Source organism: Terrapene carolina, unplaced genomic scaffold, assembly GCF_002925995.2.
Source record: "Terrapene carolina triunguis isolate 2854851 unplaced genomic scaffold, T_m_triunguis-2.0 Scaffold242, whole genome shotgun sequence".
Classification (NCBI taxonomy): domain Eukaryota; kingdom Metazoa; phylum Chordata; order Testudines; family Emydidae; genus Terrapene; species Terrapene triunguis.
In genome coordinates, this window is record NW_020664593.1 from 3,586,486 (window position 1) to 3,601,626 (window position 15,141).

Consider the following 15,141-nt stretch of genomic DNA (forward strand, 5'->3'; position numbering starts at 1 on the left):
TACCACTCTCACTGCTATTTAACACCCACTAATCCTTTACCATTTTAGTTGCCTAATGCTGCACTCTCCAATTCAGTTAGATCTTCCTTCAAATAGGGTGCGCTAGATACTATGGTTCAGCTGTGACTTACCCATTTCTATATAAGCAACATCACAATATTCTTAGACTTATGTATTCCTCTTGATAAAAGTCTGTGTGCTATTATCCTTCATTTTACAAACCTCAGTATTGATAGGGTATGTCTACAGTGGAACTGGAGGTGTAATTTCCAGTTCAGGTAGCTGTACCTGTGAGAGCTCTGGTGGAGCTTGTGTGCTAAAAATAGCAGTGTAGCTGAGGTTGTACAGGCAGCAGGATGGGCTAACCACCCTGGTTACATATCTAGAGCTTCAGACGGGATTGTGCTTGAGGCAACTAGCAGATCCCACAGCCCATGCAGCCACAGTTATACTGCTATTTTTAGCGCACTAGCTCAATCAGCACATGTACGTCTGCCTGAGCTGGAAATGTCACCTTCCACTCCAATGTAGAGATACCCATGGTGTTCCTATCACCAATATTTTCTTTACTGCTGCTGCACACTAGATCATAGATTTAAATGTGTCCAACAATACAACTAGGCCACTATCCTTTGCTCTAGTAATTAGTTCATTGCCATTTAAGCTATACTTAGCATGAATACTATTTCTACCCAAGTGCATCATTTTACACTAAGATGTGTTATATTTAGAATTCCACTGCTGAGCCTTTTTGCCTGATTTACCAAGATTATTCCAGCCCATTCAATTGATCTAAGATTATGCTACCATCACCCTTGAGTCTTAACCATACTCCTATTTTGGTATCACTGGTAAATGTAAAGATCATGCATTGCCAACTATGGAGCTTCTATTTATGTTTGTTTTTCAGGTGTTGGGAAGTCTTCACTTGTTCATCTGTTGTGCCAAAACCAGGTGTTGGGAAACCCATCTTGGACAGTGGGCTGCTCAGTGGATGTCCGAGTAGGTGAAACTTTTTAAACTTGTAGTGCGTACTGCGTACTGTGTCTGTCCTTCAAAAGTTAGAAGAAATGAACCATCTAATCTTTGACACTGTGGGCAGTTCTCTCTGAAGTCACAGGTTCAGATCTCAGTAGGATACTTCCAAGGCCTCTAAATTAAGTTTACTGTGAGTGGGTCTTTCAAATGATATCTTAAATACTTATGCTTAAGTCTTGTCTATTTTGTATGGACATTAAAGGGTCTCATGGCATTTTCTTAATGGAAAGGGTTTACCTGGTGTCTTTGGTTAAAATTTCCTGTTCTCTCACTTACCTATAATGAACTAACAGCTGCCCTCCACCTCCTAGGTAGTTGCATTTCAGCTTTGATGTATGTAAATTGTTTAACACTTTGGGATCCTTTGTGACAAAAAGTGGTAAAGGAAGGTAAGATATTCTCATTATACATGGAGCATATTTGCTCCCAAAAATTAGGCTTTACAATGGTACCATCTAAAAATCCTAGATATGTGTCCTTTATAGAACACATCATATTATAATGGATATAACTGTATTATTATTACTGTTCATTGAGTGGTGAACTCAGTGTCAGTAGATGAATACATTAAATTAAACTAAACTCTTCAAAATTCCCTGGAAATCAATTGCCACATATAGCTTAATTCCACATATAGCTTAATTCCATGCCATGCTGCCAGCCAAACATATAAAAGAAAAGGATTTAATTTCATTTGTTTATATCATGTAAGAATGTTTTGCTCATGTCATTAAAGAGCAGGATGTCTGTGAAATGCTGCCTTTTTTACAGGCTGCTGACAGCAGAAGCTAATGGCTTGAGGAATCTAGAAATTTATGAGGAAGTTTTCAGTGATGAGCAACCATTCGCATGGTGTGGTTGAAAAACATCCCCTCCCGTGCCTATTGTATATTTCATTCTTTCCAAGGTGTCATGCTTTGCCTGAGGCTAGTGATGATACTGTCTTAATGTCTGAACAGCATCTTTCATTCCAAAGGATCCCAAAGCACATTTCCAACTTTTTGGGAAAAGAAATGTGGCATTTGTTTTTAATAGTGCAGAGCAAAACTATGCATCAGACTTTAGGAGGAAAAGTGATGGCTATTGAATTCAGTTGAAACTTCAGGGAGAATTTAGAGAGGCAGAAGATAATAACTAGATCTGGACTTTTGCCAGGACACCAGTGCTAATCTTAATCTTGCAGCTATTACCATATGTCCTTTAATGACTACAAGAGGTCAGAACCTCACTTTTTCATCTGCTCTAGCAGGAGAGTGCCCCTAAGCATCACAGTGCGGATTTAGGTTCACCAATATCTCTGAAGGAAGAAGGCCCTCTACTGGCTCAGGAAGGCTGCTTCCTGAAGCACCATGGTGTCCATTGCAGGTCTACTAACCTGGCCCAGACATGTGTAGTTGTGAGATCTGATAGCCTCACAGTATACTGTGACATGGTTCCATGTACTCTGATTAAAAGTTACTGTTCCAACACTCGGAATTTTTGCCCTTCCAGCTGAGGTCAGCATTGTGTGGATCGCCTTCTGCAATTGATACTGTGCTTATTTATGGATTGATTTTTTTTTTTCCAGATTCATGACTACAAAGAGGGGACCCCAGAAGAGAAGACCTACTACATTGAGTTGTGGGATGTTGGCGGTTCAGTGGGCAGTGCTAGTAGCGTGAAAAGCACACGGGCAGTGTTTTACAACTCTGTGAATGGTAAAGTATGTTTGGTATAAATCCATTTTTGTTTCCGACTACTTTCTGTTGTGAGATGTCACTGTTGGTTTTGAGTCAGGATTCACCCAGGTTTTATTATAATATCTGCACTTAAAAAAAAGAAATTAGACCGGAAAGAATTCATAGATTCCTTAAGTCAAATATATCTGTTTGGAGCCAGCTGTGAGCTGGAAAACCATTCTGAGTAATGATATGCAAATGAGCAGAATCCAATATCTCACTCTCTTTCAGCCTTCCTGTGTTCCAGAACTAACACAATAGGGAGTCTTTGAAACTTCAGTAGGGTTTCCTCAGGCTAGGTGTGCAGTAATGAAGACATGTTTCACTCTTCCAGGCCTCATAGACATACAGGGACTTACATTTTTTCTTTTCTGTTGGCTGGTTCAGGACCTATGCTAAGTAAAATTTATTGGTTGTAAAATCATTTGCACTAGTCCTGCCAAGTATTTCCAGCCCTGGCAGACTGTGAGATATTGTCCCACAGGATGGATTTGATTTAAATCACTAGTCAGGAAGACTTGATTTAATCATGGTTTTCTACATAAAAGTGCATTCTTGTTGGTTGTTACAACCTTAATACATATTCTTCACAATTCAGAGATAGATGTGTATGTTTCATTTTTAGAAGGTACACACTATACATTTTTAAACAGTGATTTATTTTGAAAAGTTTTCAGATTAGTTTTACAGCTATATCAGAAAATGAATGATTGTTTGGTTATTTCATTTACCAAAGGTAATTGAAGCAGATAGTTCACCTCCCAATGACTTCATAAATATCTCCAATTCAACACGTTAATCATTAATATTTGGAGGATTTTCTTGCCATTCTGTATTAGGAGGAGAATATCACCAGACAGACATTTAAATTGTTTTATTTAACTAAAACAACAATGTTATGTATTCTTTTCCCTCAAAAATAATTTTATAAAAAAAAATCCAATTTAAATAAAAAATCAGATTCTTTTGATTTTAAAAAAAAATCATTGATTTTTATCCACCCTGTTGTCCCATAAAACATTCTGATTACCATCATGCCTTTTTTCACTTCATTTGCAAAATAACTTTTAACAGCTGAATCTCACAACCACCTACAATTAGGAATTAATACTTTATATCATTGGGAAAATGGTATCCTAGCTATGAAACATTGATTTATATTCTTGTAATTCATAAAATATCATCCTTTAAATTCAAGTAGGAAAAAAAAGGAAGGCGCTAATTGGAATAATACGATATTTAATATCCTGTATCTCGTTATTTTATGCCATTGTTGGAAACAAAGCAGGAGTGTTCACTGAAAAACTTGAGGCAACCAAAATGACCATTTTTAAAATTTTGTCCGAAACATGCTATTTTATTCAGCTTCTTAGTCTATATTTCTTATAATGGTATCTGAGTGCTGTTCAGTAGTACCTTAATGTGATAGTCATCTGTCACTTATGGTTCTTAGCATTATTTTGGGAAAATAATGGAAAATTGCATATGGTTACTTATTTATTTATTATGGAGGTACCAGCCAGGGTTCTGTAGTTAAGACTGAGTTGATTTTTGCTTTTAAAGCAGGGTGTGACGTTGCACTCCATATTCTTTATGAAAATATGCTTATGAATGTGAATATGATGTAACTGGAATATGCTTTATGCAAAAGGTCTCTTGTAAGGTATCGTTACAAAGCTTATAATCTATTGAGTGTTCATCCTATTTATTTGCATGTATTATTTCTATGTCTGGAATTAAGAGAATAAGATATAAATTTGTATTACTGATGTAAACATATTAAGTGAAAGCCATTAAGGGTGCTTCAGAATCAATGAACTGGAAATGGCTCTGTTTACTTGCAAACCTTCCTGTGTATGTGTGGGCCAGCCCAGGAAGAATGGAGGCCGGGGTCTCACAGGACACGTGACCATGGGCACGTCTACACTTGCAAAGTTACAGCACCGGCAGTTACAGTGCAGCTCAGAGAACACAGGAGGGGAACCACTATCGAGTGTTCACACTGACAGCTGCCCGCATAATAGCGTGTTCATACTTGCGGCACTTGCAGGGCTATTCAGAGTGGTGCATTCTGGGCAGCCATCCCACAGCACCTTTTTCTCTTTTGCTGCTAAGACTTGTGGGAAGGCGGAGGGGGTTGTGGGGCATCCTGGGTCCAGTCCCAATGCCCTGTGATGCATTGCTTTGCATCCCATCAATCCCTGTGCTTCCGTCTGCATTTGGCGCCATCTTTCAGCGGTTCGTGTACTGCGTGCCCTGCCTCTTTCGGGCTGCAGGAATGGCTCCCGAACTGCTGACCAGTATGCTGCTTGCTCTGACCAACACCTCACGAGTGGCAGTGGAGTTATTCCTTAAACTACAAAGGCAAGAGGAGTGCGACATTGATCTCGCCACGCGTAGTAGCTACGACATGAGATTGCTTGTAGCATTCATGGAGGTGCTGACCACAGTGGAATGCTGCTTTTGGGCTTGGGAAACAAGCACTGAGTGGTGGGATCGAATCGTGATGCACGTCTGGGATGACGAGCAGTGGCTGCAGAACTTTCGTATGAGGAAAGCCACATTCATGGGACTGTGTGATGAGCTCGCCCCAGCCCTGCGGCACAAGGACACAAGAATGAGAGCTGCCCTGTCACTGGAGAAGTGCATGGCGACTGCACTGTGGAAGCTGGCTACTCCAGACTGCTCCCGTATCGGTCACTGACCAGTTCAGAGGGGAAAAGTCGACGGTTGGAATTGTGTTGATGGAAGTGTGCAGGGCCATTAATCACATCCTGCTCTGAAAGACTGTGTCTCTGGGCAACGTGCATGACATTGTGGATGGCTTTGCACAAATGGGTTTCCCTAACTGTGGAGGGGCGATAGTTGGCACGCACATTCTAACTTTGGCACCAGACCACCTAGCCACCAAGTACATTAATCGCAAGGGGTATTTCTCAGTGGTTCTCCAGACACTTGTGGATCACCGTGGGCGTTAACACAAGCTGGTCCAGAAAGGTACATGACAAATGCATCTTCCGGAACATGGCCGATGACAATGTTCCTATGCTTATAGCTGTGTGCTGTACGCTCCGTAATATTTGTGAAGGGAAGGGTGAAAGCTTCACTCAGGACTGGACCGCAGAAGCTCTGCGCCTGGAGGCTGAGTTTGAACAGCCAGAGACCAGGGCTATTAGAAGGGCACAGTGCGGGGCCATAAGGATCAGGGATGCGTTGAGGCAGCAATTTGAAGCTGAAAGCCACTAATTTTTATTGCAGTGCTTATAATGCTAGGAGGTGATTGGTGCACATGATGCAAGAAGGGACCTTAACATTATTGTATGTTGCTTTGCACTGCTATTTTTGCTTTCACTTAATAGAATAAAGATTGCTTCCAAACACACAATTCTTTTATTAAAAGACAACAACTGGAGGAGGAGTCAATTGAAAAAATTCATCAGGGAGGGGAAGGGGGTGTGGGGAAAGGGAAATTCTCAAGAGGAGGAGGGGTCCCAGGACAGCTACAGATTTGTGTATGTCCAGGGATCATACCCAACCTTCTCCTTTGGAGTACAATGCACCCAGTGCTGTACTTCAGCAGGGCCAAACTGCTGAGGGATGGGTGTTGAGTGCAGTGGGTAGTGGGAGTCCACTAATATACTAGAGTTCTTTGAAGGGGTCAACAAACATGTGGACAAGGGGGATCCAATGGACATAGTGTACTTAGATTTCCAGAGAGCCTTTTACAAGGTCCCTCACCAAAGGCTCTTACGTAAATTAAGTTGTCATGGGATAAGAGAGAAGATTCTTTCATGGATTGAGAACTGGTTAAAAGACAGGGAACAAAGGGTAGGAATAAATGGTAAATTTTCAGAATGGAGAGGGGTAACTAGTGGTGTTCCCCAAGGGTCAGTCCTAGGACCAATCCTATTCAACTTATTCATAAATGATCTGGAGAAAGGGGTAAACAGTGAGGTGGCAAAGTTTGCAGACGATACTAAACTACTCAAGATAGTTAAGACCAAAGCAGACTGTGAAGATCTTCAAAAAGATCTCACAAAACTAAGTGATTGGACAACAAAATGGCAAATGAAATTTAATGTGGATAAATGTAAAGTAATGCACATTGGAAAAAAGTAACCCCAACTATACATACAATATGATGGAGGCTAATTTAGCTACAACTAATCAGGAAAGAGATCTTGGAGTCATCGTGGATAGTTCTTTGAAGGCTTCCACACAGTGTGCAGTGGCAGTCAAAAAAGCAAACAGGATGTTAGGAATCATTAAAAAAGGGATAGAGAATAAGACGGAGAATATCTTATTGCCCTTATATAAGTCCATGGTACGCCCACATCTTGAATACTGTGTACAGATGTGGTCTCCTCATCTCAAAAAAGATATACTGGCATTAGAAAAGGTTCAGAGAAGGGCAACTAAAACGATTAGGGGGTTGGAACGGGTCCCATATGAGGAGAGATTAAAGAGGCTAGGACTTTTCAGCTTGGAAAAGAGGAGACTAAGGAGGGATATGATAGAGGTGTATATAAAATCATGAGTGGTGTGGAGACAGTGAATAAGGAAAAGTTATTTACCTGTTCCCATAGTATAAGAACTAGGGGCCACCAAATGAAATTAATAGGCAGCAGGTTTAAAACAAATAAAAGGAAGTTCTTCACACAGCGCACAGTCAACCTGTGGAACTCCTTGCCTGAGGAGGTTGTGAAGGCTAGGACTATAACAGGGTTTAAAAGAGAACTAGATAAATTCATGGAGGTTAAGTCCATTAATGGCTATTAGCCAGGATGGGTAAGGAATGGTGTCTCTAGCCTCTTTTTGTCAGAGGGTGGAGATGGATGGCAGGAGAGAGATCACTTGATCATTAACTGTTAGGTTCACTCCTTCTGGGACACCTGGCATTGGCCACTGTCGGCAGACAGGATACTGGGCTAGATAACCTTTGGTTTGACCCAGTATGGCCATTCTTATGTTCTTATGTTAGGAGCTGCTCTGTGGCTTCTTTCTGGTGTGCTGCGTTCTCCTTTCTGTCCTTCTCGCTGTCCCGCCACTCCCTCAATTCCTGTTTCTAGGCCGAGTGCATCATGACCTCACACAGAAAGTCCTCCTTAGTTCTTCTTGGATGCTTTCTAATTCTGTGCAGCCGTTTTGCCACCGATAAGGGAGGCTTGCCTCCCAAGGTCATCTCTGTGAAGTTTAAATGCAACATTTTACAGAAGCAATATTGTTTGCAACACAGACAACAGTGATTCAATGCTTTAAAATGCAGTCCATACTGTCACACCTGTCATTAACTGGCTGACCCCAGGCAAGCACACATGAGCCACAAGACCCCCAAAATGGTGAGTAGCTGCAGGGGCAGGGTAAATCACTCTTCCTGGACGCTGCTATACACGTGGCTCTTGGGGAGAGTCAGCACTGTAGGATGGGCCTGATGATAATTTCTGTCCCCACACTTTCCACAGGAGGTGATCATTATGGAAGATATCTCGCTGTTGAGGGTGAGCAGGGAATCAAAGGAGGGTCTTTTCCAAGCCTGCAGCTTCCACCGTGGCGCCTATGCAGCTAGCCTGTGTGCAGCAATGCCCCCCCCCCCAACCCCGTCACAGTAAAGTGGCGTGGGAAAGTTACCGTTAATGGGGCAAGAAACAAAGCAGCTCTGCCGAGGAACCTGCAGCAGCAAATTGCCCAGTATCTCCACGTGAGTTTCCTGGAGATCTCTGAGGAAGATTCCCGTGAAGTGAGGGGGTCTATCAACAGCCCGTTCCACTGTTCAGACTAGGCATGTGGTGGGAGACAAGCCTGCTTCCTGTAACCCCCCTGCCCCCAACAACTCGCTTCATCAATTCCCAAAATCAGATCCACTTATCAGGGGCCTCCTCTCCTGTTTGCACTTCGACAAGCTCCGACTGCTGTGACTGGCTAGGCTCCTCCAGGGTAGAAAAGAGCTCCTGACTGCATGCATCTCTGGCCTCCAAGTCATCCTCTGCCTCTGGGTCCCCCGCCCCCTCTTCGTCCAAGATTTCCTCTCCTGGCTCGGTCCACTCTCGACTGGCACGTGAGCCAACGAAGTATCCACAGGGGCCTTCGCAGTGGAGTTGGGGTCACCACTGAGTATCGCATCCATCTCTTTGTAGAACAAGTAGCTCGTGGGTACAGCACCGGAGCGCAGTTTGCCTCCCATGCCTTATGGTAGGCGTTCTGCAGCTCCTTCACTTTTACCCTACACTGCAATGTGTCCCAGTCATGGCCCCTTTCTATCATACATCGTGAAATCTGTCCGTAGGTATCATAATTGGTATGGCTAGAGCGCAGCTGGTACTGCGCAGCTTCCTCTCCCCAAATGCCGATGAGGTCCAGCAGCTCGGCATTGCTCCAAGCAGGGGAACACCTGGTGCGTGGAGCAGGCATGGCCACCTGGAAAGATGCGCTGAGACCACGGTATGCATCGCCAAGCAAACAGGAAGGAGACTTTCAAATTTGCAAAGGAATTTACGGGGTGGGGCTGATGGTTGGTCACCTAAGGGCAGGGCAGTAGAGTTCAAACCGATTACCAGAGAGGTGAGAACAGGCATTGTGGGAAATCTCCCGGAGGCCAATCACAGCACCATAATTGCCATGGTGTCTACACTGACACTGCAGCGCTGTAGCCTTGGCGCAGAAAGCTCTACGCCCCTGGACTGAGTGAATCTCAGTTTCAGTGAACTGCAGAGAGGCCTGGCCCAACCTCTGGGTCTGTGCTGGAGGTGACTGGAGTGTCTAGCTCAGCAAGACAGGAGTGGAGGGGCCCCTGTTCTGGCAGGAGGGTTGTTCTCAGTGCTATCCCAGCTCATCGAGTGACAGTCTTGAGGGGAGTCTCTGTGACCGAACCTGTCACACAGGGATTCAGCCTCTTTGTTAGGTATGAAAATACAGCATGTCCTCTCCAACACCAAATCCAGAATGTGACGCCCTGTGTAGGTTAGACTGCAGATGACATAGAGAAGCAAATGAGGACATGAAAGTTTGGGCTTTTCCAACTGAAGGATGTTGAAGTCTCCTCACAAGTCTGGGGTATTTCAACACCACTGTCGACAAAGTATCAGTCAGCTCCTTTATGAAACCTTTAGTCTTTGAAGGTCTGCAAATAAGCATGAAAGCTATATTAGCATTGGCTGTGGTTTAGATCGTTAGACAAATGAATTCCACTGACTTTGTCTTACTGAGGTGCCTCTTGGATTTGATGTGAGAAGAGAAGATGAATGCAGTCTTGACTTCTTGTCCTTTCTGGGCCTATGATGGGCTGAAAAACTTCAGTTTCAGAGGCACTGGGCTTGCAGTTTAAACCATCCAGGCCTTGATTATGCAGGCTGTATTGAGGGCTTCATTGTTGATGAAGTAGTGTGTGGTTTGCTGTTTGTTTACTACAGGTCTGGTGTTCATGAACTTCAACTTGAGTCCTTGTGGCTTTGTTGCATCTGCTGGTTTGTGGACAGGTGATGGGTTTTGAACAGTCAGTAGGTGGTAGGTGTGACCCTATGCCCCATAATCTTCATAGAAATACTGTTATGATATGAAAATGGCATAACTGAGATAGGTTTTATCCAAAATGGGTCATGTGTGGTATCATTGGGAAGGTTATGATTATCCAATTTGTATACCTGTATCATTTCTGTATCTGAAGTTAGGAATATTGACTATGTAACAATTACAACTGTGTGTGTACTTGGGGAATGCCCACTAGACAGTAGGCAATCAGCCTGGATGGGCCATTGGGAAGGACAATAGGACTTTGAAGATACTAATCTCCCTCGTTCCTGAGAAGTTTTCCTGGGATGCTGCTTTGACATTGCAGGGTCATGTGATCATGTCACCTGGTACAGAATGCCATCTTGAAATGCTGGTACATTTCCACGGGAAGGGGGTCAAAACTGGGAAACAAGATTCCCACCATATGCAAATCCTATTTAAGGCTGGGGAGTGAGTTATTATTGGCTCTTCTCCACTGCCTCTCTGCCCAAGAAAGACTGCTGAAAACACCTGAAGAAACAAGGAACTAAGCTGGGGGAGGTGGGGGTTGAGCCCAGGCCAGACAGATCAGCCTGTAAAAGGAATCCCTGGAGATTTAAACTGTAAGCCGCTTACCTTCAAGAAACTCTGCAACCTACTTGAAACAACATTTAGGGTGAGAAATTATTATTTGTAGCCAGTCTTCCTTAGTGTATTAAACTTAGTTTGCGTGTTTTGTTTTATTTGCTCAGTAATCTGCTTTGTTCTGTTTGCTATCCCTTGTAATCACTTAAAATGTACCTTTTGTAGTTAATAAACTTGCCTTTTGTTTATTCCAAAACCCAGTTTGTGCAGTTCATGATGGGGGGGGGGGGCATAAAGCTGTGCATATCTTCCTCCACATTGAGGGAGGTGGCAAATTTCACAAGCTTATGCTATATAAATCTCTATACAGCACAAGACAATATAATTTTGGATTTACACTCCAGAGGGTGTGTGCACCAGAGTGCTGAGCAATTCCCCAAGCTGAGTCCTCCCACACACAGCTGATTGCAAACTCTGTGTGATTCTACAGCTGGGTGTGTCCCTACCTGTGTGTGTGCTGGAAGGGGACTTGAGAGCCTGTCACAGCAGCATAGAGTAAAGAGAATCCAGGCTGGTGGGACAGGTGGGCTCAGTGGGACCCCAGCACATCAGGTGGCACCCCGGAAGGGTGCCCATCACAGTAGGTCTCTCTTGTATCAGGCTTCATGTCTCTGTACTGTCCTTTTTTGAGTAGTTGTTCCCAGGAGAATGGGCTTGTGCAGTGGGCCTCACTGGATGGAGAGAAGGTTGTCAAATATCCTGGGTGCAATGACTCTGTTTGATCCTGTCTGGCACTATTGGGAAAGGTCCTTTGTAGCATGGTCTTGGAGTATTGGCAGGTGTGTTGATGGAAAGATGCCATAATGTTAGTGTGTAAGATGGGTGAGGTCTGTGGGAGATCAGGTGAACACACATGAAAGAAGCTTTCCACAACTGTGGAGCATATGTTGTGAACAAATGGAAAAGTCTTAGCATGATGGGATGTGCATGTGGGTGTTCAGTGCTCTCTCCATGTTTTTAATTAAATTACATATTAAATTCTGGAGAAACCTAGGGGCAGTCCACAAGTTCCTGTCTCCTTTGGCAGGAGGTTGGGAGAAGAAGAAGGTGTTGGCTGCTGCCAGGAATTGCAAATTGAGTGAGGAGCTCCAGCTGTGAGAGGTGGGTGTCTGACAAAGAGAACAACTAGTGAGACTGGCCTGTAATTTTTCCTACCATTGGGTTTACAGTTTGAAGGATCTTCGCAAGAAAAAGGACCAGAAGCTTAACTTTTTTTAAATACAGGAAATCTTATTTATGCATGTCTCTACCCGCCATTTGGTAAACTATGAAAGGCAGGAGAGGGTGGAAGAGCTGGTGAAGGAGTTGGTTTTGCCACTTCCATCTCTTTTGCACAAGAGATTCCCCCTACACAAGCGGAATTCACCAGGAGGAGTATCCAGCAGGGTATATTCACCTTTTGCTGCATAAAGTGAATGTAGCAGACTGGAAAATCCAGCCCATCATTTTCTGATTACTGTAACTCAGAATCAGCTGGGTCAATTCACCTCTTGTTTTGGGGTAAATTCTCTTCTATCCCCAAACTCCCACACCTATCTAGAGTTGGAAAGGTCTTCTTAGGAGTTTGGGGGGAAAAAAGAGAGCTTATTGTGGAAATGTGATTGCGACCTTAACAATGATCTGCTAATGAAAAATTAGGGGTTTGCCCTTTGTGATGTATGAAGCAAGGCTGAAAGGTTTTTGTTTAACAGTAGAAAATCAGGTCTTGTCTGCTCTGTGACTCTATGGAAGAATGGACAATTTTTGGGAGTATGACATCATATATATTATTACATACAAAAAACTACGATAAAAGACTATTTTTTTAAGGTTGCAAAGTCAAGCACACAGTCGTTAGGAAATGCCAGTATTCAGGTTGCCTGTGCAACCTTAATTCAGCCTACTTGTGCATATGCATTATGATACAGTCTTTAATTATGATCACATACTATTTTTTCTACAGGACTCCTGGCTCATTCAGGGTGTAGAATGGACAGCACTTACACAGTGAGCAGCTAGTCACTATTTTATTTTTTTCTCATTGTTCAACGTGTAGCCATAGGTCTTATTTACCCCATGCTATTCAAACTCTGCTCTGAAGACTGAACTATTTATTTCTTCGTGTGCTTTTCTTTGGTGTTCATCACGGATATTACTCATATCTGAGTGCTTCAGAAACATTAATGAGTTTATTTTCACAACACCCTTGTGAGACAAGGGGGTATTAATATCCCCATTGTACAGCTGGGGAACTGAAATACGGTGAGATTAAGGTAAAAAATATCCAATAATTTTGCCCAGTTGGAGATCCCTAGGACTTGATTTTTCCAGAGTACTTAGAATTATATAGCACTTTGTAAGTTCAAAGCACAGCTCCCATTGACTTGAGTTGCAGCTGTGAATGCTCAGCACTTCTGCAAATCAGACCCCAAGAACTCAATTTGGGCACCCAGAACCTGAGGAATACATGCCTTAATAACCACTTATGAAGTTTGGTTTGGTTAAGTGACTTGCTGAGTACCATACAGGAACTATGTAGCAGAGGCAGGGCTAGAGTCCAGTTCTCAGGGCAGCATCAACTGCCTTAACTATGAGACCATCCTTTCTCTTCCTGCAATCTCTTGCCTAATTCACCACACGCCTTCCAGGCTTCTGCAACAAATGAAGCAGGGGCCCAACAGACAATAGTCTCCATCACTGCACAGTCCTGCTTCATCCTCAGAGAAGGTCCTTCATGAGAACTGAATCAGGCTGGGATCATGTGGAACAAACAGTATGTGATGAAATAATTGAAGACTATATCATAATTCATGTGCACAAGGGGGCTAAATTATGATTGCACCAGCAACTTTAATTCTGGCAATTCTTAACTTTTGAGTCCTTGACTTTGTAACTTTCATAAATTTTCATAGGTTCTGAGGCCAGAAAGGACCGTTGTGATCATCTAGTCAGCCCTACTGTATACCACAGGCCTTAGAACTTCCCCCCAAAGTAATGCTATTAATTATGGGTTTTGTGTGTAACTTTCTAAATTTAAAACAAAACAAAACTGAAAAACAGAAAATTCATCATGTGGCATATTTATACCCACATGGGTCATGGGTAGGTTGGAACCTTTAGATCAACTGCAGAGTTCTGCCACTTGAACTAATGGAGTAATTGATAACAGTAGAGGTTATTCTCCTCTATGTGGACCAGCACTAGAGGAGGATGGGATACTTTGCCAGTGGATTTCACAGATATTTGCTGACAGCAGAGGAATGGTCCCAGTCTTTGCTCCCAGTCATAGATTTCTTGCCCAGCAATTCCCAGTTACCTTAACCATACACCCCAGCTCCTTGTCCCCAAGCAGGTTCCATTTCTCCCTCTCCTGGCTCTTCATCTGATCTATCTCACTGCCTCCTCTCCCACATGCAGATTCCCTGTACCCACTGGCTCCCAGTCCCAGTTTTCCTCCCCAGCTCCTTGTCCAATCTCAGTATCCCCTTTTCCCCGACTTCTTGTCCAGCCAGTTTCAGTCTTTTCCCCTGTCCTCCAGTTCCTCATCCAATCATAGAATATCAGGGTTGGAAGGGACCTCAGGAGGTCATCTAGTCCAACCCCCTGCTCAAAGCAGGACAAATCCCTGCAGTTTTTTTTTTTTCTTTTTTTAAACCCCAGTTCCCTACATGGCCCCTCAAGGATTGAACTCACAACCCTAGGTTTAGCAGGCCAGTGCTCAAACCACTGAGCTATCCCTCCCCCCAAATGTCAAGTAGGGTCCTGAGGAGACACTATCTAAAGTTGTAGGAGGATACCACGGGGGAAAGGCCCCTCAGCCTGACCAGGGACTTGAACCCTGGACCCTCAGATTAAAAGTCTGATGCTCTACCAGCTGAGCTAGCCAGGCTCATCAAACTTAGTCTCTTTCTCTCCCTCCCCGCCAACTTCTGTCTCCCCATTCCTTTCCTCATTAGCTTCTAATCCTAGTCTCCCTCCCATCTGAACTCTCAGTCCCAGTTTCCATTTCCCCCCCTACCACGCTCCAGTCTCAGTTTCCACCTACATCAAGGCTCCTAGTCCCAATCTACTTCCCCCCACACCCTTCCCCAGAAGGTCTGTCCTGTATCCCCGGTGCATTTAAATGAAGCAGCTTCCTCCTCCATGCTGCCTGTGGCCAGCAGGAGGGTCATTGAAATCCCAGGAGAGACAGGCTACCTGCTCACAGTTCTGGTGCTCGGACCTGGACCCAGCCTGCAGTAGTCCAGAGCTGCAATTACGGGGAACGATCCTGCTC

At 43.7% G+C, this 15,141-nt stretch overlaps 1 protein-coding gene and 1 non-coding gene across 2 annotated transcripts in view; one reads left to right on the forward strand and one right to left on the reverse strand.

The window, feature by feature from the left end:
- RABL3 (RAB, member of RAS oncogene family like 3) overlaps positions 1-15,141 on the forward strand; it is a 30,253-nt gene that overhangs the window by 1,749 nt on the left and 13,363 nt on the right. The window contains exons 2-3 of the mRNA XM_024202445.1: positions 911-1,002; positions 2,606-2,735. Of these exons, the coding sequence (XP_024058213.1) occupies positions 911-1,002; positions 2,606-2,735 (222 nt within the window). The remainder of the gene's footprint in view (positions 1-910; positions 1,003-2,605; positions 2,736-15,141) is intronic.
- Positions 14,682-14,754, reverse strand: TRNAK-UUU. Its single transcript has one exon. It is a non-coding gene; the product is annotated as a tRNA-Lys (tRNA).